Source organism: Ailuropoda melanoleuca, chromosome 2 (genome assembly GCF_002007445.2).
Source record: "Ailuropoda melanoleuca isolate Jingjing chromosome 2, ASM200744v2, whole genome shotgun sequence".
Classification (NCBI taxonomy): domain Eukaryota; kingdom Metazoa; phylum Chordata; class Mammalia; order Carnivora; family Ursidae; genus Ailuropoda; species Ailuropoda melanoleuca.
Window position 1 is genome coordinate 19698592 of NC_048219.1, and position 26295 is coordinate 19724886.

The following is a 26295-nucleotide window of genomic DNA, read 5'->3' on the forward strand; positions in this document are numbered from 1 at the left end:
CCAGCACTGGGAATACAGAGATGAAGAAACTAGAGCCCGTCAGCTGCTCGCCGTCTAGTAGGGGTGCAGCTTGACTGCCATTACTGTACGTCCTAGTTGGTAGGAGACTGTATAGCTCTCACTGACATGGTCCCATTCCCCCTGGACAGGGCACGTAAACCCACCAGACCTCCTTTTCCAGCTGAGCCTTTGTTCTATTTTGTCAAGACCTGTTTATCTTCTTTTTGGCCTTAGTAAAATGATTTTTGTAGGTTTTCTAGTTTACGATGCATGGGCCCTACAAATATAAGGAATCTGTGCTCTTATCAAATATGGTATCAAAATTTATCATGACTTTGTGATGCTTAAAGGATACTCTGAGCTACCTGAAATAAATGTTCACGCTTAAAATGAGAAGTAATTCCATCAAGATTAGTTTTATCCTTTCACATTTTACAGGTGAGCTTCAATCCCCAGGATAACACTCAGGTTTGTGTCACTGGAAATGGGATATTTAAGCTCCTCCGTTTTGCTGAGGGGACCCTGAAGCAAACCAATATTCAGAGGGGAGAAACCCAAAACTATCTAGCCCACACCTGGGTGTCTGATGACAAGATCATCGTTGGCACTGACACAGGCAGGCTCTTCCTCTTTGAATCTGGAGATCAGCGCTGGGAGACAAGTATAATGGTCAAGGAGCCCAGCAGTGAGACCAAGAACCTGGGGAAGATCCAGGAATCAGAGAGGTAATGGCGCCCCTCTGGGCCGGTGCTCTTGTGAATAAATGCTCGTCATCCCAATAGCCTTACGCCAAAAATAGCGTTCTTTTAAAGCCACTCAGAACCCCCCACACACCTTAAAATCGACTCTTTTCATCTTCCCTCTGCCTTTCTTATGTTCCTCTATATTCACGCACAAATTTGACAGTAATGACCACGGCCTAAATACAATTCTTTTTGTTTTTAGACCTACTCTCATTCTATAAGTATTTCAGCATGACTAGTCTTCGAAACCACAGATTTTCAAATAGACATTTTCTGGTGGCTGCCTAATTTTCTGATTCAATTCAGTAACTGGCCACTAAGCCCTGGCAGTGTGCAAGGTACCTTGCTAGGTGCTGGGGACAAGCATCCTCAAGGACCTCACAATTTGGAAGGAGCCGACAGACCCACAAAGAAGAGCTGGGAAGTTGTTGGTAAATCTGACAAAAGCATATGGAGTAAAGTGGGGGCTCAGGTCAAGTTTACTACAGCCAATAATAGCCATATCTCAAACGTATTAGAGTGTACCATTATATGTACTGGACACTGTGTGAAGCACTTTGTACGTATTCTCATTTGAGTCTTACCCTACATAGTGCATATTACGATCATGCCCATTTTATAGACCAGACAATGAGACTCAAACAGGTGAAGTGACTCACCCAAGATCATAACACTGTCTGCCTGGCTCCGGAGCCTGAGCCCTCCCGCACATGGCATATGATAGATTCTTCTTCCTGGGTAACTTTCAGTCCACCAGTTTTTACCATCCCCCACACACTTGACCTCTCTTTTTCGATCGTGATTCTATTAAGAGCTTCCTAATAAGTCCCTCTGCCCTCCAGTTTGCCATGTTCCTAACCCTGCAGTGGGTCCAGTGCCCTAAGAATAAAGGCCAGACCCCTGAACTTGGCCCACACGTCCCTGCTGCTCTGAGCCATCTTTGCATCTGGACCATCAGCTCCTGCCTCTGTCCACCACACGTTTCACGCACTCTTGCTTCTGGGCTCGGTCACGTGTCGTTCCTCCCACCCCACGGCTCTGGGCACATTCACATACCGACAGAGTCCAATTTGTTTGTCAGGTCAGCTAGGAGTTCTCAGCCTCTGCTCAGCCCGGATGGGTACATCTTCTGTAACTGTCCTCAGAAAATCCTTGTTGCCTGCCGACTGGCGGCTCCCATCCCACCCAGCTGCTCCCTAGCAGTCCTTAGCACTTGTCCCCTAGACTCTAAGCTTCTGAGGGCAGGAACTGTCAATCTTACTTACCGCTGTTTCACAGAGTTGTTAACACAGTATAATTCCAATAAATATTCGTTATGTGGAAGGAAGGAGGGGCAGAAGAAAGGGAGGGAAGAAGGAAAGAGGGAGGGAGGGAAGGAAAGGGAGAGGGAGGAAGGGAGGGAGAAAATGGAACCCTGGATTCAAATCTCAGCCCTCCTACCTACTAGTCGTGTGTCTTAGAAAACTCTTGAGCCACTTTCCCTAAACAAAAGGAGGATGGTAACGCGTGCAACAACCAGAGTAATAATAGTGACCACACAGGGGGTGGGACTACCAAATAAATGTGTAACCTTCCAGTCTCTCTCTGGAGTTTGTATAGCAGTCCAAGGCCAAAGGGTGGCATTTTGGCTATGGGGCGCACAGTGGGCGACTTCTTCCACAACCCAGAGCAGCGATCGTCTCTGTAAACTTTATATGCTATTTTCTTTTTCTAGCCTGATCGAATTTCCAACCATCAGTTCCCCGGTCCCTTCCTATGACCAGGTCATGCTGGCCAGGAGCCACAGCCAGCTGGCCATGCCCCAGGTGTTCGCCACTGCAGCCTATTCAAAGGGATTTGCCTGTTCCGCTGGGCCAGGCAGAGTTCTACTGTTTGAGAAGATGGAAGAGAAGGATTTTTACCGGGAGAGCAGGGAAATCCGGGTAAGGAGGGAAGGAAGAAGCAGAACTGGGGGGTCCTCCTGGATCACACATGTGATCTCCATCAGCAGAGCACTGACAGGGAGTTTGCTGGGAGGAGAGGGTGGTAACACTGAGTAGAAATGGAGACTTGAGCCGTTTGTCCTTATGGGGAGCTTTAGGATGGGGCGGACAGAGTGGGGTTTAAAATGGGGAGAATCTGGATTTGAATTCTGGAAGAGAACTTTGGCAAGTTATATTTTCTCTTTGAAGCTTAGTGTTCCCATAAAACTCATCTTATGATCTATACTGATATTTAACATCAAGTATATACTGTCTGGCACATAAGCATTCAGTAAATGTTTGTGGAACAAGTGATACTTGCTATGGAAAGAGATCATCTGTGCTTGGGGAAGATCCAGGAAGGCTCTGGGTGTTTGGTGGTAATCTTTCGGGAGGGGTCTTGGAGGAAGGGTAACAACTGATGGGAGGGAACAGGCTAGAATTGCAGGTGGAAAGAACAGGTGAAGCAGAGACACCATGGACCTGGAGCAGGTGGTGTGTCTGGGAGATATTTTCCCTGGTGGAGAGGAACTGAAATCACTTGAAAGGAAAAAGATGGGAGCTAAGGCTGGTGAAAGATCTCGAATGCCAGCCTGAGGAGCGTGTGTGTAATTCAGCAGACAGCCTGTTTTTGAACAGAAGAGCATTACACTTAAGAAAAGCAATCTGCTGATGGGGAGGGAGTGGGGTTTGGAGGCATTGGGTGTGCAGTAGCTACAAACACAGTGAATGAGCCAGACTTGACTCTGCCCTTATTGGCAGGGTGACTTGAGACGAGTTGCTGAATCCAGCAAAACCTGTGTTTCTTCCCTGAGAAAGTAGCCCGGCCCTAGTGGTTATCAAAAGGATGAACCATGGTTTAGCCGTGCAGATGGTGTGTGCAGGGCTTGGCGCTCAACGAGTGAGAGCAATTACTACTGCCATGCTTCGGTGTCAGTTCAGAGGCTTTGTTACTCAAGCCAACCAGTCGTGAGGTCTAGTCACGGCCGTGACTAGCAGGGAAAGAGCCTTTGTAGAGGTTAAGCCTATAGCCCTTTCCCTCAGTAGACGTGGACAGTCGGAGATAAGGAGCTCCCAGAGATGATGCCTCAGCGTGGAAACTGGATGCCTGGGTAAAGATGCCAGTGGTAGGAAAATGGGGGCTTAGAGCGAGGTGAGTGGAAACCAAGGGGAATTATTAGGAGTTTACATTGCCTCCTTTCAAGGCAATTCAGTCTTGTGTTTGCTTAGCCACTTCACGGATATATATTGAGGGCTTACCACGTACCAGGTTCTATGCTAGGGGCTGGGGTGCAGTGGGGAAGCAAAGACGCTAACAGAACACAGCCAACAGAAAAACAAATATGAACTGAATGTCACACGGGGATCAGTGCTGTAAAGAAAATAAAGCTAGGAAAAGGACAGGGATTGAGAAGGGGTTCTGTTCTGGAGAGAGTGGCTCAGGGAGGCCTCACTGAGAAAGGTGCCATCTGACCAGACCCCGGAATAAAGTGAATCAGTTGGCAATGCGGGTTAGACTTTGGGAGCAAGATCAGTACGAAGACACACACTCGCACACACAGCACACATAGGGCGCTTAGCTTGTCCGGCACAGAGCTGATGCTTTTATGTTTACTATTTTAAGGATTTGTCACTGTGATTACTTTCACTACTGTTGCTTTCATTGAAACCCTCATATTAGGCAAAATCACTGACAGATAAAATATAGGAACAGGGACAAAGAGGGCAGAGGACACAACTTAGCATTTCCTAATTTAGAGTCTGAGGCAGAATGAGAACCCCGCAGAGGACACGGAGAAGTACTGGCCGTTCCCTCGCTCATCTAACAGACGGCTGTTGCGCACCTCCCATGGCCCAGGCTCCGTGCTTGGTGCCCGAGACAGATGAATCAGTCATGGCCACTTCCCCCAAGGACCTCACTGGAGAGCATCAGGACAGCACGTGCTCCTTCACTGAGCACGGCTATGCACGGTACTCTGCCGGGCACTGGGACACAGACAAGGTCCTCAGTCTGTGGGTTCCCATTCTACCATGCCCAGTGTGGTAAATGTAGCAGCAGAGGGCAGTTCCCCGGTGAGCACACTGAGGTGATATTAGGGCCCACTCATCCCAGGGCAGGGCAGGGCAGGGCAAGATGCTTCTCCCTCCCAGAGCCCTCACTGTCCTGGCAGATAGGGGGTATACAGGAAGCAATAGGGCGTATACAGGAAGACAGAACTCCAGGCAGAGGGAGGGAAACATGAGGGCCTGGTGTCCTGGCCCCCTGGGAGCCAGGTGCTGCCATCACTGCCACAGGATCTAGAAAAGTCAAGAAGATGAGGACTGAGTAGGACCCTCTGGCTCTGGTGATAAGGAAATTTCTAAGGTTGATGAGGACATTTCAGTAAATGATGCAGTGGAAGGAATTAAGAACTGAATGGGAGGTAAGGCTGTGGAGATGGTATGTGCAGGCCAGCCTTTCAAGAAGTTTGGTTGTTAGCAGACGAAAAGCAATGGCAGGGGAAAAGGAAATCTAAGTTAAAAGGTCTACTCGGGAACTCCAGGCCCTCTCAGGGACTGCTGGCTGGGCTGCTGTGTGACCCCTTCTCCTTTCTCTGCCCTGTCACCTGCCCCACATGGAAGAGGAGACATCACCTTCCCCTCTGCTATCCCGAAGTGCACACTGGGGTGCCTGACGAGGTGGCCCCCGCACTGGGCTTCTGACAGATGGGCAAGAATGGGATTTAAACCAACACTTGTGTTCAGAGGGGGTCTCACACTGAGATGTGGAGAGTGACCACTTTTATGCGTGCTGCTGTCTCTTAGCCACTTGTCACGTCCGGGTGAATACAAAACCCACAGAAACCGAGGTGACTCGAGCCCTCCCTTCTCCACACGTGAGGAGGACGCTTGGACGCGTGCTGGTCTGGGAGTCTGTAAGCTGAAAGGATCTGAGGGAACTCTGAAAGCCCGAGGACACGCTGGTTGACAATGTGGGGACATTGCTAACAGTTGTCTTGCATCTCGGGCAGATTCCCCTGGACCCCCAGAGCAACGAGCCAAGTCAGTCTGACAAGCAGGACATCCTCTGCCTGTGCTTCAGTCCCTCGGAGGAAACCCTGATTGCCAGCACCAGCAAGAACCAACTATACAGCATCGCCATGTCCCTGACGGAGATCAGCAAGGTGAGCCTTCCCCTGCGACACTTCCTTCCAGCCCAAGGACTCGTCACCGCGTGGGCAGATTTTCATCCAAGTTTGCCGAGCACGCCTCGTTCAGCCTTTCATAAGAGCCAAAGAAATTCTAGCCTTAAGATCCCGCTGTAGACGCTCTGTGCTGTGCTCAGCGGGCCGCGGTCGCTGCAGCGACACCCGGCGTCGCCGGTCGGGCTAAACTGTGCCTCTGCTCTCAGGCTGCAGCTGCACCTCGGAAAGTTCTATGTGCTGCGACAGCTGCTCGTTCCACAGACACGTACGTATATAAAGACGTTTACTTTTTTCTCTTTTGTTTTTAAATAACGAAGAAGGCTAGCATAAATACGCTGCAGACGTTGCAACAAAAAAGCACTGTTGAAGCGAATCATTTTGAACTTCTAAGGCTCTCTTCATCAAGAAGATGTTACAATTTTAAAACTGTATGCACCTGATAGCATGCACTCGAAACATATAAAGGAAAATCTGACAGAACAACAAGGAAGATACACCATGATCTACGATCATAGTAGGAGACTTTAACATATCTTTTTCAGTAACGGTGTTTTTTTCTTAAATAACAGTTTTACTGAGTATTGGTGTGTTTTCACACGCCATACAATTCACATGTTTAAAGTACACAATCCAGTGGTCTTGAGTGTGTTCACAGAGTCATGCAACCATTACCACAGTCGATTTTAGACCATTTTCATTGCTTCTGGTTCTTGTGTTTGTCCCTGGGGATTTGAATTACCATCTGAAGTCACTTCCTTAGCCCAGTACAGATTTGCTCCCAGCTACCATCTTTTTGTTGTTATTGGCAAATACGTTTCCATGCAGCCAACAATGCATAATGTACATATTGTTTTATACAGTGGCCTTCTCAGGTTAAAGAAGAGCGGGGATAAAATATGTGTTTATGTTATCTTCTGTAATGACGTAACACCTTTCACTGGTGTTCTTTGTGTTTTTCTGTGGATTCAAATTACCCTCTGGGGTAACTTGCTTTCAACCTGAAGAATCTCCTTCAGTGTGTCAGGGAAGGCAGGTCTGCAAGCAAGAAAAGCTTTTAGTTCTTTTTGGGAATGTTTTTATTTCACCTTCGTTTTTAAGAGATAGCTTTGCTGGATATAGAATTCTTGATAGACAGTTTTTTCTTGAGTACTTTGAACATGTTATTCCACTCTCTTTTGGCTTCTATTATTTTTGCTGAGAAATCTATTATCTATTATTTTGTTGGAATTCCCTTGGAACTGATCAATCATTTTGCTCTTGAGGCTTTCAAGATTTTGTTTTGTTTTGTTTTTGGTTTTTGTTATTTTTACTATCATGTGTCTGCGGATCTCTTTAAGTTTATCTTTCTTGGAGTTCATTCAGCTTCCTGGATGTGTACATTAATATTTTTCAGTAAGTTTGGGAAGTTTTCAGCCATTATTTATTCAAATCTTTTTCTGCTCCTTTCTCTTTCTCTTCTCCTCTGGTACTCCCATTGTAGATATGTTGGTATGTTTAATGGTGTCCCACATTTACCTGCAGTTCTGTTCATTTTGCTTCATTCTTTTTCTCTCTGTTTTTCAGATTGCATAATCTTTATTGATCTGTCCTTAACTTCACTAATTCTTTCTTCTGCTAGTTCACATCTACTTTTGAGTCCCTTTAGTGGATTTTTCACTCCTGTTATTGTACTTTTTACTTCCAGAATTTCTATTTTTTTTTTTTGAGAGCAAGAGAGAGAGAGGGAGAGCTTGCACAAGTGGTGGGGTGGGTGTGAGGGGCAGAGGGAGAGAATCTTTTTTTTTTTTTTTAAAGATTTTATTTATTTATTTGACACAAAGAGAGACAGCCAGCGAGAGAGGGAACACAAGCAGGGGGAGTGGGAGAGGAAGAAGCAGGCTCCCAGCAGAGGAGCCTGATGTGGGGCTCGATCCCAGAATGCTGGGATCACGCCCTGAGCCAAAGGCAGACGCTTAAGGACTGAGCCACCCAGGCACCCCTAGGGAGAGGGAGAGAATCTTAAGCAGACTCCACACTGAATGTGGAGCCTGACATGGGGCTCAATCTCACAACCCTGAGATCACAAACTAAGCTGAAACCGGGAATCAAATGCTTAACTGACAAGCCACCCAGGTGCCTCATGAATTTCTATTTTTTAAACAATTTTTATACCTTTTTGAGGTTTCCTATTTGATGTGACCTTGTTATCAGAAGTTACTTCTTTGATCATGTTTTCTTTAGTTCTCTGAACAGATCTATAATGGCCGCTGTGAAATCTTTGTACATTAGTTCCAAAATCTGGTCACTCTCACAAGCAATTTCTGTTGCCTGTACACAGAAAAATGCAAATTAAAGCAAGTCTTAGATCTTTCTCTTTTTTTCAGTGATACTTTTCCTTGCTTTAATATTTTTTGTCTTTTTCTGCTTTTGAAATGAGCTTTCGATTACAAAATATCATCTACACTCAACAATGCCAGCCATTGGCGTGCTGTGGAGAAGCTCACAAGTAAGGACAGACAGCAGCGGCAGGTGGCAGGAGGTGGGAAATGATTGAAGCAATGGTTACAAATGTTCACAGGAAGCTAAAACTATCCAACAGGCTGTACCCTAATGTTAGCACAGGTTAGACTCACCACTGCCTTGGTGGGTGGCCTCAGTATCTTTGGGTTCAGATTCTACATGGCAATGTCATTTCTTCCAGTTTTGAGTTCTTGGCTTGCACTAATCGTAGGGTCACCAGATGGCACTGGACCCAGTCTAGTCTATTATTTTTTCAAAATGATGTACTGAGAGACTCCAGGAGCTCTACACTTCAGTGACAGTGTGTAACTTGGGTTTCGTGGCTGGATGTGTAGCTCAGCCAAAATCCTGATGCCATCAGTGAGCTTCAGGGATTGGTACAGCATGCCCTGCCCTTCCACATTCATCTTGACAATAGTATGAACATCGTTGTTTTCCAACTTGCTGGAAAGGGTCAGCATTTAAAGGACATTCCTTAATCTAAAACTGAGGTTTGTTTTCATTGGGAAGATCCTTCCATGTTGCAAGGAAGACCTGGCACTTCCGTGTTTTGCCATCTTCTACAAAAAGCACGTTGAGTGGGATGAGGCAGCCTAAGTAGCCTCAGGGCAGTGTAGCACACCTCTGGCTCCCCAGACAGCAAAGTGACTAGAGGAAGGGCCAACTTTTTCAGTAGTGTAGTAGTCAGAGTCCTTGGGTAACAACTCTAGAAACTTCATTAGCTGAAAGCACCAATGCTGAGTTGGCAGGAGATACCCAGGGAGTTACACGCTCACAGATGCTCTAACCTCCCAGTCATCTTTAGGGTTGTGATTAGATAGTCCAAGATGAAAATCTGGCCCCATTCAGTGCACTCATTTGGGGGTATCAGCAGCTTACTGATGTTCTGGGGGTTCAGATCGAGCAGGTTGCTGGTTGGGTGAGATTCACTGATTTCAGATAATGCTGTTACAGCATTAGCCACCACCCCTGGATTTGAATCTGCTATGAGATCCCACAGAGAATCCAGAAATCCCTGATCTTCTGCCATTTGGGCACTGATGTCATGGAATTCTGCCACACAAAATTGCTGCTGCTGTTTTCCAAACATAGGGATCTTCATCCTTCAAGCACTTGCAGAGGGGCTCACAGAGATCTTGTGTAATCTCGTCCACCCAGATGCACCCCATGGTCCTAATTGCCAAGGCCCAAATTGGAGAATAAAGATCTTCACAGTCCTTCACAAAGCTGTTGACAGCCATGATGGCCATGTCTGGCTGCTTCTTGGAGTAGTTCATCGAATAGAGATACGTGAGCTCCTTTAATTCCAGACTGTCAGTTTGCATACAGTTCACTACATTTGGAAAGAGAGAGCTGACGTCTTTCCCCATAGTCATGGCAACACTCACTTTCTTCACAGCCTCCTTCCTCTTTTCTTTCTTTTCCCTATTGAGTTCAGCCTTCAATTCAAAGATTTCTCCTTTTTCATTTGATTGTGAAGTGCTTGGAGTCAGTCATGGTTTGGAATCTTTTTTTAAAGTTTAAATTCAATTAACATAATAGTGTATTATCAGTTTCAGAGGTACAGTTCAGTGATTCATCAGTCTTATATAACACCCAGTGCTCATTACATCACCTGCCCTCCTTAATGCCCACCACCCAGTTACCCCATCCCCCACCTCCATCCCCTCCAGCAACCCTCAGTTTTTTCCCTATGATTAAGAGTCTCTTATGGTTTGTCTCCCTCTCTAGTTTTGTCTTGTTTTATTTTTCCTTCCATTCCCCTATGATCCTCTGTTTTGTTTCTTAAATTCCACATATGAGTGAGATCATTTGATAATTGTCTTTCTCTGATGACTTATTTTGCTCAGCATTGTTTGGGATCTTTAACGTGCACCAGAGGCAAGGGCAGGGGTGGCTGCAGCAGCCAGAGAGCACGGCCGGCGTGGTGGGGTCATGGATCCTGCACGTCACAACTGAGAGGCCTCTTTATAAGAATTATTTCTATAGTACCAAAAATTAGAAAGTCAGATCTCACCAGAGAATTCTGAGAACAAGGGAAAATAGGAACCCTAACATGATGATGATGGGGGTGTAAACTGGCACAGGTGTTCTAGAGGGCAGTCTGATAGTTCCTGATCAAACAGAGAGAATGCATGCATCTGGTTATCCGTGGTCTGCCCCTGGATGCAGACCAGGAACTGCATCATGCCGGTCCACTAAAGAACATGCCCAAAGGCATTCACCTTGATGTTCGTAGTAATGGAGAGCTGAAGGCAGCCCAGATGTCCATTCCTAGTAGTGATAGAGGAGTGACGTAGCTGGAAGCATACTCCAGAATGCCAAACTTAAATTAGAAGCAATGATTATACATATGACAACATAGATGGTTGAGAGAAAAAAGTAAAACTACAGAATGCAATCTGAAGCCATCTATAGAATGCCATCTATAGAAATATCCAAGGACATAAGTGGGACACATTAATTCGTGCCTTGGATAGGGAGGAACAAGAATGAAAATTAAAGAACAAAGGAATGAAATAAACATAAGATAAAAATTGGCCGCACATGAATTGATTATGACAGTCTACAGCTCTGCCCCTGAGATACAAAAATAAAGAAAATAAAGATACAAAATCAAGGAACTATGAGCAAGGTCATCAGATGAGCTGTGGGGATGGGAGAAAGAGGAAGAGAGTTTAGAAGGCCTGGAAAGAAAATAAATGGCATGAAATTGGTATCTCTTGTAGATTCAGAAAGTGAACTTATTGAAAAACCTGGTGGAGTTACCGGGTCCACTGGAGGCTTGTGGTCGTGAATTCTAAGTGAAAGCAGTAAGCCTGCTTGCCTGATTCTCCATCATTGTGCAGTTTCTCTGGCAGAGATGCAGAAAAAAGACAAAAGAGAACTGCTGCTGTTTTTAAGATAAGCGAGATTTGAGTGTGTCTAAAAGCTTACAGGAATGTACCAGCAGGGACAGGGAGGTTGAAGATATCGGAGAAAGAAAGGTTGAGACATGGAAAAGAATGGGAATAACTGTGCCTGCCCCACGACCCCAGCACAGCACCTTTTCTTCCGAGGTGGTAGGGAAAGATGAGTGGATGGAGGTAAGTTGATAAGAGGGAAAGGGCCAGAATTTGAGGGAATCCCCATCCCAGCCGTTGTCTTGCTTGTGAATGGACCTCAAATACGTGCACCTCATTGAATTTCCCAGCCATCGCTCCTCATTCAGGTGTCCCGGCGATAATGCCCCCAGTTACAGAACGTGTGGAGTCTACACGACCAGTGTAATAGAATACATTTTCACTTCGGATCATTCACCCAGCTCTCACTGCTGCTGGTGGCAGGGCAGCACCGTGCCTGTGGAGAGAAATCTGGCGGTACCTATCAAGGCCTTTAGAATTTAGAATGACGCCCCCCCGGTATCCTACTTCTAGAAAGGTATCCTCTGTGTCAGTCCCAGCCTGCCGATAGTGATGCTATTGCCAGGAGTGGCTGAGGCACTTGCCCCGGCCCATACTACTCCTAGCAAACCCCCAGACATTTCTTCTCCCCAGGGCCAGAGATTTCTTGTTTCTTACTGTGATTGCAGGAGGCATTTCAGCAAAAAAACATCAGGGAACTTTGGGGAACATGATTTATTACTCCCAGGCTCTGGAGGGTACACAGCACACGTGAGGGTCACGCTGTGAGGTCATGGGGAGAGAGAAGGAGGGCATGGGGCTTTGCCTTTATGAGGCTATAAGGGTGGGATGTCGAGGATTTTGTGGGTTCCACTCTTTTTTGGCTAATTTAAAGCCTAAGAGTGGGTTTGAGAGCACAGGAAGGGAGAAGTGGGATCAAGCAAGTAGTCGTTATCTAAGTTATCCAGGGCATTCTGAAAAAGGGACCTCCATGGGTGGGGACAGTCTACTTCCTTACCTGGTGGTTTGGCCAGCAGCTGGCAATATGTTTCTCCAAGATGGGTGTCTTTTGAAGCAGATGCCTACACATTCAAAGGCTTAGTGCTGGACACTCACACTGCAGGATCTAAGGAAATAATCAGAGAGGTACACAGACGTTCACGCAAGGTTGTTTAGTCTGGTGTTACTCCTAGATAACAGAACATGAAACCCACTGAAATGTTCCCACAGTAGAGGGATGGTATAGCTATCTTAAATTCTGGTATATCTATGGAATAAAATATTTTATTGCCATTAAGATAATGTTTCAAAATAATAGTGGCATCGGAAAACATGCATGACATTAAAGCAGTCTTCCTACAGCCTGATTCCTGTGCATCCAGGCTAACTAATGTTCATGGTAGTTCGGACAGCTGAAGTGCACAGCCCGCCTTAGCTCACTCTGCCAGATCTCACTCTGTGTGATTTCTCCAGGGGGAGCCTGCTCACTTCGAATATCTGATGTACCCCTTGCACTCGGCATCCATCACTGGTCTAGCTACGTGCATCCGCAAACCCCTCATTGCCACCTGTTCTCTGGATCGATCCGTTCGCATCTGGAATTATGAATCAAAGTAAGGATGAGAGGCTTTGCTACCGTAGCGTGCAAGATTTCAGTTGTTAAATTTGCTCATGTGAATTATTTTAATTAAAGAGTTTTAAAATGTAATTACTTAGAAGCTTTCAATGGAAAAGATTTTTTTTTCAGATTTTATTCATTTATTTGAGAGAGACAGCACAAGCGGGGAGGAGGGCCAGAGGGAGAGGGAGAAGCAGGCCCCACACTGAGCACGGAGCCAAAAGCAGCCGCTTCACCGACTCAGCCCCCCAGGCGCCCTGGAAAAGATTTGTTTTTTTTTAAATCAAGTCAGGCAGCTTACCTGTTTCTCTTCTCTTTTTGCTCATGGTTGGCCTAGAAAATTGCTTTGTGTTTCATTAAGTGCTTACCACATGCCAGACACCGTGCTGGACTCTAGGGACCTCAGGATCCCACTGCAGTATCCCACCTTCTCCTATAACCCCCCGTGCTCTTCCAGTCCTCCTGTCCCCTCACTCCCACTACATGTGCTTTTCGCCACATGGAGCTCTCCGGACCACTCATTCCATCTCTTTCTCCTCATCACTGCCCTGAGCCACCCTTAACTCCCTAGTGACTTTACCCTCCTGGCATAGCTTCCCTGAGAATCTCCAACCTCGTCTCGCCCCACACTGGATATCTCTGGTCTTCGTGTATAGCTGCTGGGCTGCTCGATAGAAACCATGGGATCCTTCTGATGGGGGGATTCTAAAGGGAGCCGTGCTTTCAGCATCACTACACAGCTCGTTGATCACTTCCCCTATTTTCCACACTCATTGCTGGACACTCTCCTCAAATAACCAAAATCTAGAAAAAAGAGGAACCAATCATTTTAAGCAATAAAGTATCTCAGATGCTATGATAATAGTGTTTGCCAGGTACGGGGGAGGGCTCGAAGAAATTAGCAGGCTGGACTGTAATTCAGTAATTGATCTTTCTCACAGCACCCTGGAGCTATTTAAGGAATACCAAGAAGAGGCATATACAATCAGCCTTCACCCATCTGGACACTTCATTGTAGTAGGGTTTGCTGACAAACTACGCCTTATGAATCTACTCATTGATGATATACGTTCTTTCAAAGAATATTCTGTCAGAGGATGCAGAGAGGTAAGATGCTGGAGATAAAGATATTTTTCTTAGGAAACCAGGATTGAAATTTCAAGAACTAACATACACTGGTGAGGTGAGACCAAAGCCTATCTTGGAGAACTTCAGTGGCTTTAAAAGAAGAAATCCAGTTCTTCTCTCACCATACTTTTTTTTTTCTTAAGATTTTATTTATTTATTTGACAGAGAGAGACACAGCGAGAGAGGGAACACAAGCAGGGGGAGTAGGAGAGGGAGAAGCAGGCTTCCCACTGAGCAGGGAGCCCAATGCGGGGCTCGATCCCAGGACCCTGGGATCATGACCTGAGCCGAAGGCAGGCGCTTAACGACTGAGCCACCCAGGCGCCCCTCTCACCACACTTCTTCAGCATATGGCTGCATCTCGTTTTTCTCATGTTCATCAAGCTATTTCATTGAACCCCAAACCTTGTGAGATCCCAGGTGTGATTAATCCTCTCTGTGATTGCAGAGGAACAAAAAGCATCAAAAAGGAAAATTATCTCAGACTCAAGAGTCCCAGCTGGAAAGGTGAGTTTGGAGATTGAGAGAGGCCAGGGAATATGCACATAAACAGGGAGAGGCAGGAAGCGGCCTATCACATTTTGCCCTGAGATGACTGCAGAAACCAGATAGCGACTGCAGGAATTGCTTCCCCACTCTGGAACTTCTACGGAGTTGGAATGAGCGCTGTGCTCTACCAGCCAAGCAGCTCATGTCAGCGCACACGGCAGTGGCAGCATCTTGGCCGGTATGAGCTATGGGAACAACGACGATGTCAGCCAGTCCTCAGTCCTATCTGCGCCTTCCCCCAGTTCCCATTTTCACACTTGTTTTAGCCTGAACTCTTTAGGACAAGGAGTTCTTGACTGTAACCTCTGGACTGCTCATTTCTTTCTTTCATTCTTGCTATCTTGCTTTGTTTCTTTGTAGTGTTCCTTTAGCAACGGGGGTCACCTGTTTGCTGCAGTCAGTGGAAATGTGATTCACGTTTTTACCACCACAAGCCTGGAGAACATCTCAAACTTGAAAGGACACACAGGGAAGGTAAGTGAGTGAGCAGTGTCCAGCGAAATGAGGGGCACCGAGTCAAGCATTATGCTCACGGAGTGAACAAAAGAGAAACGAGTCTTTTCTTCTTGGAGCTCGCTGTTAGCGGGGGGGGGAAAGAAACAATAAAACAAAGCACAGGCTGGTGACTAACTGCAGTAAATGCAGTGAAAGAAAAACATGGGATGTTATGAGAGCAAATAATGACAGAGCTGGCACAATTTAGATTGGGGTGCTCAGAAAGGCTGGGTCCTAAAGGAGTAGGAAGGAATTAACCCGGCAGAGCTGATGGAGATCATCATTGCAGATAGGAATCCAAAGACCCTGGGATGAGAGGTTGTGTGGCTGTCAGAGGAACTGAAAAATCTATGGGGCTGGAACATAGATATCAGGATGAAACTCAGGAGCAAGCTGAGGTTGGTGAGGTTAGCAGGGTCCCAAGTGCATGGAACCTTGCAGGCCTTTTAAGGGTAAAAAAGACAAAGAAGGTTTATCCTCTTTGTTTCTTGAAACCATTGAAGACTTTCAGGGCAGGGTATAATATGACCAGATTTGCATTTTAGATTACTTTGGCTGCAGAAAGAAGAATGTATTGAAAGGGACAGGGTGGAAACGGTAAAGAGAATATTGTGGATATCTACGCTATGTTGGACCATAATGGAGGTGGGGCAGATAGGCAGACGTAGGTGGATTCGAAAGATATTTAGGAAACTAAACCAATAGTTTTTAGACAGAGTGGAGGTGGGGCATGAGGAGAAGGGAGAGGCCAAAGGTTGAAAGACTAAGAAGAAGCTGGTGAAAGAATTTGGAGAGAAAAAGCACTTGAGAAAGAAAGACATTTTAGGCAGAAGGACCTGTTAAAGATGATGGAATGGGAGTATAAAATTGGATAGTGGTTTGAGATATACATGGCTGGAACACTGGGCACATTCCTGAAGTGGTGGAAAGAGCTGGAGAGGTTGACTGCATCATAGTGTGTGTACCATGCCAAGATATTGGACTTCAGTCTGTAGGCGATGAGAAGCAACTGAAAGGATTTAAGGAAAAAAAGTACTGGGATTAGAAAGGTACTTCTCCGGGGCACCTGGGTGGCTCAATTGCCTTTGACTCAGGCCATGATCCCCGAGTCCTGGGATTGAGCCCCACATCAGGCTCCCTGCTCAGCGGGGAGCCTGCATCTCTTCCCTCTGCCATTCTCTCTCTCACTCTCTCAAATAAATAAATAAAATCTGAAAGGAAGGAAGGAAGGAAAGAAGGAAGGAAGGCAGGCAGGCAGGCAGTTCTCCAAACAGTATTAAGGATATATTAGAGGAGAGGGAAGTTGGAGGGTGGGAGACCAGCTAAGAAGTGAGGCTGAAAGATGAGTCAGGAAGTAAACCATGGCTTTAGTAGTAGAGACAGAAGCATGATATTAAATTCCATTTGTGCATGTTATGTTTGATGTGTCCAAGAAGTATGATACATGAGTGTGGAGATCAGGAAAGAAGGCTGGAAATGAAGACTCAGGGGATTAGGTGTTAGTGGAAGTGGAATCTGAGAAGAATCTTGGGCAGGAGACAGGTGACCAACATTTAAGGCACTGGTTAAGAAGAGAAAGCCTGTGAATGAAGGCACAGGAGAACTTGGAATCAAGGAATTGTATCAGAGAAGCTAAGGAACTCATTCCCAAAAGGATAAAGTAGTCAGTGGCATTAAAGGTCAGAGAGGGGAACCTGGGTGGCTCAGTTGGTTAGGCATCTGACTCTTGGTTTTGGCTCAAGTCATGATCTCATGGGTTGTGAGATCAAGACCCGTACTGGGCTCCGTGCTCGGGGGGAGTCTGCTTGAGATTCTCTCCCTCTGCCCCTTTCCCCACTTGCACATGTGCCCATATGTGCTCTGTCTCTCTCTCAAAAAAAATAAATAAATCTATTTAAAAATTTAAAAACTAAAGGTTAGAGAGAAGTCCTGTAAAGACTAAAAGCTGACCATCAAGTTTAGCACGTAACAGGTGCATCAGTGCAGGTGCTGTGAAAACACAGCGTTATTGAGTTGCCGAGCTTCCTCAGTTTCAACAGTGCGATTAGTCTTCAAGTGACTATGGGGATGCAGATGAAAGCACACCAGGTGATTCTGATGCCCTTTCTACAACTATGTACACCTCCATGGGAGGCCCGCCCTCACCAGCCCAGGAAAGCAGCCGACTGTTTCACCACTTTGCAAATATTTATAACACTGGTCTCTAACCAGCGATATATGTTGGACTTACATCTGAAATATTTTTTAAAAATTCAGATGGAGGATGCAATAAAGCCATGCCTACAGGGAAATTTATAACCTTAAATACATATATTAGAAATATAAAAAAGATTCAAAAATCAGTGATATAATCATCCACCTCAAGAAAGTAGAAAAGGAACAGCAAGTTAAATTCAAAGAAGATAAAAGGAAGGAAATAATAAGGATAAGAGCAAAAGTTAATGAAATAAAAAAATAAACACAAGAGAAGATCATCAAAGCCAAAACTTGGTTTGGACTTTTTTTTAAGTAACCTCTACCCTCAACATGGGGCTTGAACTCACAACCCTGAAAGCAAGACTTGCGTGCTCTACCAAACTGAGCCACCCAGGTGCCCCCAGAACTTAGTTTTTTGAAAATGCAAAATGGGTAAGACCTTGACATGACTGATCAAGGGAGGAAAAAAAGAGGAAAGCTAAGTAACCAGTGTGAAGAATGAAAAGGGGATATCACTACAGATCCTATATATAATAAAAAAGATCAAAAGAGGATATTATGACAACTTTATGTAAATTGAATATATAGATGAAACCAACAAATACCCAGAAAAATTGAATCTGTTAAAGAATCTGTAAAGACAACTCTAGGCCCAGAACATATCACTAGAGAGTTGTAAGGGAAAAAATGACACTGATCTTGAAGAAACTCTTACAAAGAACAACAACAAAAAAAAAAAGCAAATTCTTCCCAGTATTGTTCCATGAGACCAGGATAATCATACCAAAACCTGCCAAAGACGTCACAAGAAAGAGAAATGATCAGCCAGTCTTTTTCATGAACATAAAAAAAGTCCTAAACAAAATATTATCAAACCAACCCATCAAAATATAAAAATGATAATACAGCATGACCAAGTTGGATTTATTCCAGGAATACAAGGTGGTTTTGCAATTTGAAATCAATTAATATATTGTAGCACACTAACATACACGTGATCTTTCATCCTTATTATCTCCATAAATGCAGACACAATAAGATTGATAGCATTTAATATCCATTCATGATTCTAAAAAATAACACTTGACAAACAAAAAATAATGGAACTTCTCATTTTATTTTTTAAAAATCTTATGAAAGATATGTAAGAAAACCTACAAAAAACAGCCCACTTGGTCATGAAATTATGAAAGCATTCCTTCTGAGACAGAGAACAAAACATGATGCCTTCTGTTAGCCTTGTACTGAGTCCTAACCAATGCAGTAAGGCAAGGAAAGGAAATATGTATTAGTCCATGAGGCTGCTATAACAAAATAGCACAGACTGGGTAGCTCATGAACAACAGAAATTTTCTGTCACGGTTTGGAGGGTGGAAAGTCCAAGATCCCGGTGCCAGCATGGGTAGGTGAGGGCCCTCTTCCTGGTTACAGATTTCTCATATCCTCATAAGGTAGAAGGGGTGACCTAGCTCTCTGGGACCTCTTTTATTTTAATAATAATTTTTTATTATATTATGTTAGTCACCATACAGTACATCCCTAGTTTTTGATGTAAAGTTCCATGATTCATTACTTACCTATAACACCCAGTGCACCATGCAATACGTGCCCTCCTTAATACCCATCACCGGCCTATCGCATTCCCCCACCCCCTTCCCTTCTAAAGCCCTCAGTTTGTTTCCCAGAATCCATAGTCCGGGACCTCTTTCATAAAGATACTAATCCTATTAATGAGGGCACTACCCGCAATGATCTAATCACCTCCCAAAGGCCCCACACCTCCTAATACCATCATCTTCAGGGGTTAGGATTTCAACCTATGAACCATAGGGGAGGAGAGATGGGAGGTAAAAGACACAAATATTTGGACCATAGCAAAATAAAAGGCATAAAGATTGGAAAGGAAACAATAAATCATCACAGATAACATGATTGAGTAGGTAGGAAACTCAAAGAATTTTCAGATAAACTATTAAAATTAATCTAGGAATATTGCTGGAAATACTGTCACTATATTTTTTCAAGTAATAGTAACAGAATGGAATTTAAGAGGTGGAGAAGGAGCTGAGGAGGTAGGTAAGGATGTGCCTGACAGGGCTGGAGTCCTGGAAATACCAAAAGAGGTGGCCCCTGGGTCAGGAGGTTGGTTACTTATAAGGAGTTCAAGAAACTAAGCAAACATATTGAAGATAATGGGAGGCAAGTCTCTCACGACTGGAGAAGGGAGTTACAAATATGACAACGGGGAAAGCCTAGCAAGTTGTATGTTTAGTGACCTAGCTGAACTCATTCTGAGAAGTCTTTCTTTCCCCTGCAGTGTGCAGCCTTGAGGTCTCTGCTCCAATTTTTGTTCCTCTTTCATCTTTCCTTCTGGCTACCTAGGGGCTGCCCCTGGGTTGACCTGAGCCCCTTACGAGTCACAGATTGTGCTTAGCCCCCCGAGCCAGTTAGCCTTTTACCCTTTACTGTTGGATTTTTTGCTCCTTGTTCAGCCAGAGACTGTCTAGTAGTTCGGAGGTTCTCTCTCTTATTGTACCCAAGAGAGTCCAGCCCTAGTCATGCCCAGTCTTCCGGGCTGCCAGGAAGAAGTGTGATTTTACCTCTAAGCCTGGCTTCCTGGGAGATGCCCGTGGACCAGAGGCATTATTAATTCAGTTAGCGTTTGGTCGGATGTTGTGCCAGTGAGGCTCCTGCCCTGTGTGAATGGGCCCCTGTGCAGCTTAGGTGATGCTTTCAGGTTTTCCCAGTATCCTGCTCTGATTGCTCTTGAGCAGGGGTGGCTTAGCACACGCACACAGCCCTCCCGACCCCAGAGCTGGCTCCGGATTGCAGAAGGCTCTTCCTGACCGTCCCTTTCCCCTGTTCTATGAAATGCTTGTGCTCTGCAATTTTGCTGATATCATGGACTTACCAGCTTTCTCGTAACTGCTCTCCGCCAATATCGCCGTCAGTTTACACAGAGTCCAAAGATGGACCTCTTCATCCGGTGCTCCGCATACGGTCAGTTTTGTGCTCGCTGAAGGGCACGCACCCGGAAGGGCCATTCGGCCTCAGTCTAGGGAACACATGAGGCGTTCCCCCTCCTTTCCCGAAGGAGGGGTGTGTGCGTCTGCGCGCGCGCATAACCGGGGGTCTTCATCCCCGGCAGGTCCGCTCAATCGCGTGGACCGCGGATGACAGCAAACTGATTTCCTGCGGCACGGATGGGGCCGTGTATGAATGGAGTCTGTCCTCTGGAAAGAGAGAGACGGAGTGCGTCCTGAAGTCCTGCAGCTACAACTGTGTCACTGTCTCCCCTGATGCCAAAATCATCTTTGCGGTTGGATCGGACCAGACCCTCAAGGAGATTGCAGACTCGTCGGTGAGTCCGCCCGGCCCGGCTCCCGGCTGCCGCCCGGCTCTGCAAACACAGGCTCCATGTGGGCCGCCGGAGGCGTGATGGGAAGAGGGCTCATGAGAACAGGGCCCCTTCTCCTCGGACGGCATCCGCACCTCCTGCCTTGTGGGTCAGCTCGGTCACTGGTTCTGCCGGCACTTCCCGCCCAGCGCCCTGCCTGACTGGGTTCAGCCGTGGGGCCCTTGCCGCTCCCGTTCTGCTGGCTGGCCCTGGGGTCTCTTCCACCCTCCAGGCCCGCAGGTCAGCAGCGTCTCTAACCTGCGTGCTTACCTGGGGTAGAAACAGAGTTCTCGTTCCTGCTCTGGCCTCAGCTTGCCACCGTATTCGTGTGAGAACCCCAAAATTCAGGAGCTACCTCATTTGGCTGCAAAGGGTTGAGGGACGAGAGAAGAGCGCCGCAAGGGCACTTCTTTGTACACAAGTGGCTGTGTGTCCTTCTCTGGGCATCGGGCGGCAGCTGACCTCCGTCGGCTTCTCCAGCTTTCCTTGGGTGCTCGTCCCCATCTGGGTGCTGGTGCCTGGGAAAGTGCGGGGATACCTCGGCAGCCCACTGACCTGAGACGGGTTGCCCCGTGATTGGGCCACAGCTGAGAGGAGGGGTTCTCTCCGCTGTGCCCCTGAGTAGCTTAGTCCTCACTGCGCGGTGGCTTTCCCAGTGCTGGACCAGAGCGCAGCTCCTTCAGGGCAGGCACGCAGTTCCCGCCTCTCGATAGGCTGCTAGCTAGCTCACGCTGCCTGACCCACCAGACACTGAACCAGTGTTGGGGGGGGAGGGGGGGTAGCTAGATGGCCAGGTGAGTGAGTTAGCAGGTGACAAGTCGAATGAGTTCCCTGCTGGTAGGGTTTTCTTTATGGGAGGGATACTGGTAACTACTGAGTAACTGTAGGACCCACATCCCATTCTGAGTTTGAGATGCAAGGACGCACAGCAGTCAGGAGCAGAGACACCGGGGCCTCGCTGCCACGTCCTCCGTGGGTGAGTTGAGGCAAATTACTTGCTGTCACTGGGGCTCGGTTTCATCGTCTTCAAATAAGGGCAACAGCAACTACCTCCAGGGGTTTCTGTGAGATTGAAGGAGTTACAACATGTGAAAGCCATAAAACGGTGCTACTTGCAGGCGTGAGGGCTTCCTTTTATTCGTGCCGCTCCTTCCTCCTCGGGCTGTTTGTCCACCAGTCAGGCAGCCACGGTGGACTAATTCGTGCCTTTATGTGTGCGGCGCTGTGCCAGGTGCTGCACAGAGTAGGAAAACATTTTTTCAATACAGAGCTCGCCCTTAGAGAGAGAAGGGAATGACGTGGGGACCCTGGGGGTACANGCAGCCACGGTGGACTAATTCGTGCCTTTATGTGTGCGGCGCTGTGCCAGGTGCTGCACAGAGTAGGAAAACGTTTTTTCAATACAGGGCTCGCCCTTAGAGAAGGGAATGACGTGGGGACCCTGGGGGTACGGCTCAGCCCCGCACCCTGAACAGAGCCGTCTGTGTCCCAGGTCCTTCGAGAGATTTCAGCATTTGACGTCGTCTACACAGCTGTCGTCATCTCGCACTCCGGCCGCATGATGTTTGTAGGCACCTCGGTGGGGACCATCCGTGCCATGAAGTACCCGCTGCCGTTGCAGAAAGAGTTCAATGAGTACCAGGCCCATGCGGGTCCTATCACCAAGGTAAGAAGGGACCCTCTGCTCAGGCGCCCATACCCAGAACCAGCCCTTGCTGGATCCATCTGACCCTACCCTCCACACGCCTTCTGTATCCCTTCAACCCCCCAGTGGCTTTTCTCCCCTTATTCCTCTCTCCCTCTTTATTCATCCAACCATCCACTCAATGAACACTTATTGGCTACTGATAGTCTTTACACTACTCCCAGGAATATTTCCTAGGAGATAATCAGAAATACACCTGAAGATTCATGTTCAAGGTTGCTCACCATAGTAGTATGCATGATAATGGGCTGTTTCAGAGGTGCTGTACTCGTGCCACCCAGATGTCCCATCTGCTGATGCTGGTCGGGGCACACACGTCTCCTCCAAGGAAGGGCCTCAGACTAAACAGTCGAAGCCCAGGAGAGGAGCCCCCGCCCCTCCCTGAAGGTACAGAAGGCCTTCCCTGGGGGGATAGCATGAGTATGCATTTGCAAATTGTCCCTCCAACAATTCCAACCTTGAAGGCTTTGAAGGGTGTCCCAAACTCTATGCTGGCTTGCCTGCAGACAATACCCTTATTGAGAAAGGGTTTTTCCTTATCAACTGGGACGTTCTTGTACTGAGCTCANCCAGCCGAGCCGTACACTCAAAGTAAATTAAAAAAATCACCCTCTTCTCTTCATAGCTATGAGGTTTTAGGGATAAGGTATTTGTTTTTCTGATTATAAAAGCAATGCATGTTTGTTTTAGAAATAAAAATCCTGGGGCGCCTGGGTGGCACAGCGGTTAAGCGTCTGCCTTCGGCTCAGGGCGTGATCCCGGTGTTATGGGATCGAGCCCCACATCAGGCTCCTCCGCTATGAGCCTGCTTCTTCCTCTCCCACTCCCCCTGCTTGTGTTCCCTCTCTCGCTGGCTGTCTCTATCTCTGTCAAATAAATAAATAAAGCCTTTAAAAAAAAGAAAAAGAAAGAAAAATCCTCTTGAGGCACCTGCGTGGCTCAGGCGGTTGGGCGTCGGACTCTTGATGCCGGCTTAGGTCATGAGGTCAGGGCCGTGAGGTCGAGCTCCGCAGGGTCTCCGTGCTGTGTGGGGAGCCTGCTTGAGATTCTTTCTCTCCCTCTGCCCATCCCCCACCATGTCTCACATGCTCCTGCTCTCTTTCTGTCTAAAAAAAGAAAGAAAGAAAAAAGAAAAATCATCTTAATAATATCATCATAATATTTTGATGCATTTTCTCCTCTTTTGTATACATTTTTGTGTGCATTTTAAATAAACTGAGACTATGTCGTATGTACTCTTTTGCAGCCTGCTTTTTTTTAACTTAATGCTATTATAAGAATTTTTTTCATATTATTTAATATTCCTCAAAAACATGATGTTAGTAGCTACACAAATATCCTATCAAATGGTGGACCATAACTTATTTAATTGTTTTCTTACAACTGGGCATTGAATGATCTTATGGACTGTAACCAATATGCTGCTTTAAGGGTCCTGTGGGCATCTCTGACCATCCCAAAGGCTGAGTTGCTAGACAGAGGTGAAAGTCCTGAGGGGAAGAGCATTGCCGTTTGTAAGGTTTCCGACACATATCGCTGACTGTGAGAAGGCCTTTTTCATCATTGATTCTTTGCCTTCACTTTTTTTTTTTTTAAGATTTTATTTTTATTTATTTGACAGAGACAGCCAGTGAGAGAAGGAACACAAGCAGGGAGAGTGGGAGAGGAAGAAGCAGGCTCATAGCGGAGGAGCCTGATGTGGGGCTCGATCCCAGAACGCCGGGATCACGCCCTGAGCCGAAGGCAGACGCTTAACGACTGTGCCACCCAGGCGCCCCTGCCTTCACTTTTTGAGATAATTATGGAGTCACAGGAAATTTAAAGAGAGTACAGGGGTCCTGTGTGCCCTTCTCCCAGTCTCCCCCAATAGGAACGTCATACCTGTTGGAATAATATTGTGGAATTGGTATCACACCAGAAAAATCGACATTAGTACAATATGTGTGTGTGTGTTTCCATGTCATTTTATCACGTGCGTAGATTCCTGTCACCAGCACTGCAATCAGGGTACACGAGTGCTCCATGGCCGCAGAGAGCCCCCTCGTGCTGCCCTTGATACCGACACCCATCCCCACCCCCGCAGCCACCCCACCAGTCCTACACAAACACTCACTGGTTCTCCATTTCCATCATTTGTCATTTTGAGAATTTTATATAAATGAGATCATACAGCGTGTGACCTTTTCACAGTGGCTTTTCTCAGCCAGCACAGTACCCCTGAGCTCCATCTGAGTTATTTCACGTATCAATACTTCACTTCCTCTTACTGCCGAGTAGCATTCCATGACACGGATGCACCGTAATTTGTTTAACCATGTACCTGTTGTAGGATAGTTCATTTTTTCCCAGTTTTTGACTGTTCCAAATAAAGCTGCTATGACCCATCTTACACAGGCTTTTGCATGGACCTTCATTTCTCTGGGATAAATTGCCTAGGGGAAAGATCACTGGATCATAGGATAAGCTTATGTTTAGTTTTTTAAGAAACTGCCCAGCTGTTTTGCATTCCCACCAGCAATGCATGCAGGATCCAGTCTCTCCACATCATTGCCAGCATTTGGTATTGTCACTGTTTTTTATTTTAGCTGCTCTAACAGGTATGTAGTAATATCTCCCTATAGTTTGAATACGCTTTTCCCGAGTTGCTAACAATGTTGAACATCTTTTCGTGTGCTTCTTGGCCGTCTGTACACCCTCTTTGGTAAAACATCTCCATATTTTTTGCCCACCTTCTAGTTGGATGGTTTGGGTTTTTTACTGTTGAGTTTTGAGAGTTCTTTTTATAATCCAGATCATAGTTAACTCTTTAAGATTCCAAGTCCACAGAGGACATAACACAGTCTTGCTTCCTTTATTCATCAACAGAAGCTTATGAGAGCTCCCTGTCTTATTCTTACCCAGGATCAAGTCTTCCTGCCCCTGAGGCTGTTGCCTGAACGGAGACCTTGCACATAGCCGGATCAGTTCTGGTCACCCGTGGCCTCTGAAAGCTTCCTCTCTAAGCTCTTTTTCTCCTCAGATGTTGCTCACTTTTGATGACCAATTCCTGCTGACGGTTGCCGAGGATGGCTGCCTGTTTACCTGGAAGGTCTTTGATAAGGATGGTCGGGGAATCAAGCGAGAGAGAGAAGTGGGTTTTGCCGAAGAGGTGCTTGTTACTAAAACGGACATGGAAGAGAAGGTAAGAATCAGATCAAATGAAGAGGGACGTGGACGGTCCTTACCAGACTGTGTCCAAACCCCTGGGACCGACAGTCAAGGCCCCGTATGCCTGACTGCACCCTGTGCCCCACGCAGACTCCCACGCTCCCTGCCCTTTTCCAGCGCACACCACCATGCCGCTCTCCTCCCTGTGGCTGGATCTCTTTCCACCCTCACCCCTGCCCGCCATCCTGCCCCGTGGTCATCCTGACTCCTACTCTGCTCTACTTGAAGCCTGTGAACTAGCTTTCCTCCTCCTGTTCTTGGAGGGCAGGAACCATGACAAGCCATTCTCTTGTGTGACCAGCAATTTCTAGCCCTTGCTAGACACATGGGAGACAGTTGATAAATATTTGCAGAATTGAACTGACAAGCTGAATATGCCAGTTGTATCTGTAAAACTTAATAACTGCTTAGCGGAGACTTATTTATTTAANTGCAGAATTGAACTGACAAGCTGAATATGCCAGTTGTATCTGTAAAACTTAATAACTGCTTAGCGGAGACTTCTTTATTTTAAAAAAAATGAAGTATTTAGAAAACATCGCTGAGGGGCGCCTGGGTGGCACAGCGGTTAAGCGTCTGCCTTCGGCTCAGGGCGTGATCCCGGCGTTATGGGATTGAGCCCCACATCAGGCTCTTCCTCTGTGGGCCTGCTTCTTCCTCTCCCACTCCCCCTGCTTGTGTTCCCTCTCTCGCTGGCTGTCTCTATCTCTGTCGAATAAAGAAATTAAAA

General features: G+C 46.5%; 1 protein-coding gene across 1 annotated transcript in view; it reads left to right on the plus strand.

Annotated features, from left to right (window-relative positions):
- The window catches only part of CFAP57 (cilia and flagella associated protein 57), a 74430-nt gene that overhangs the window by 5574 nt on the left and 42561 nt on the right, over positions 1-26295 (plus strand). Inside the window, exons 4-12 of the mRNA XM_034654382.1 lie at positions 439-725; positions 2458-2665; positions 5716-5868; positions 12744-12883; positions 13830-13995; positions 14926-15039; positions 20405-20617; positions 22146-22319; positions 25378-25539. Coding sequence (XP_034510273.1) covers positions 439-725; positions 2458-2665; positions 5716-5868; positions 12744-12883; positions 13830-13995; positions 14926-15039; positions 20405-20617; positions 22146-22319; positions 25378-25539 — 1617 coding nt within the window. The remainder of the gene's footprint in view (positions 1-438; positions 726-2457; positions 2666-5715; positions 5869-12743; positions 12884-13829; positions 13996-14925; positions 15040-20404; positions 20618-22145; positions 22320-25377; positions 25540-26295) is intronic.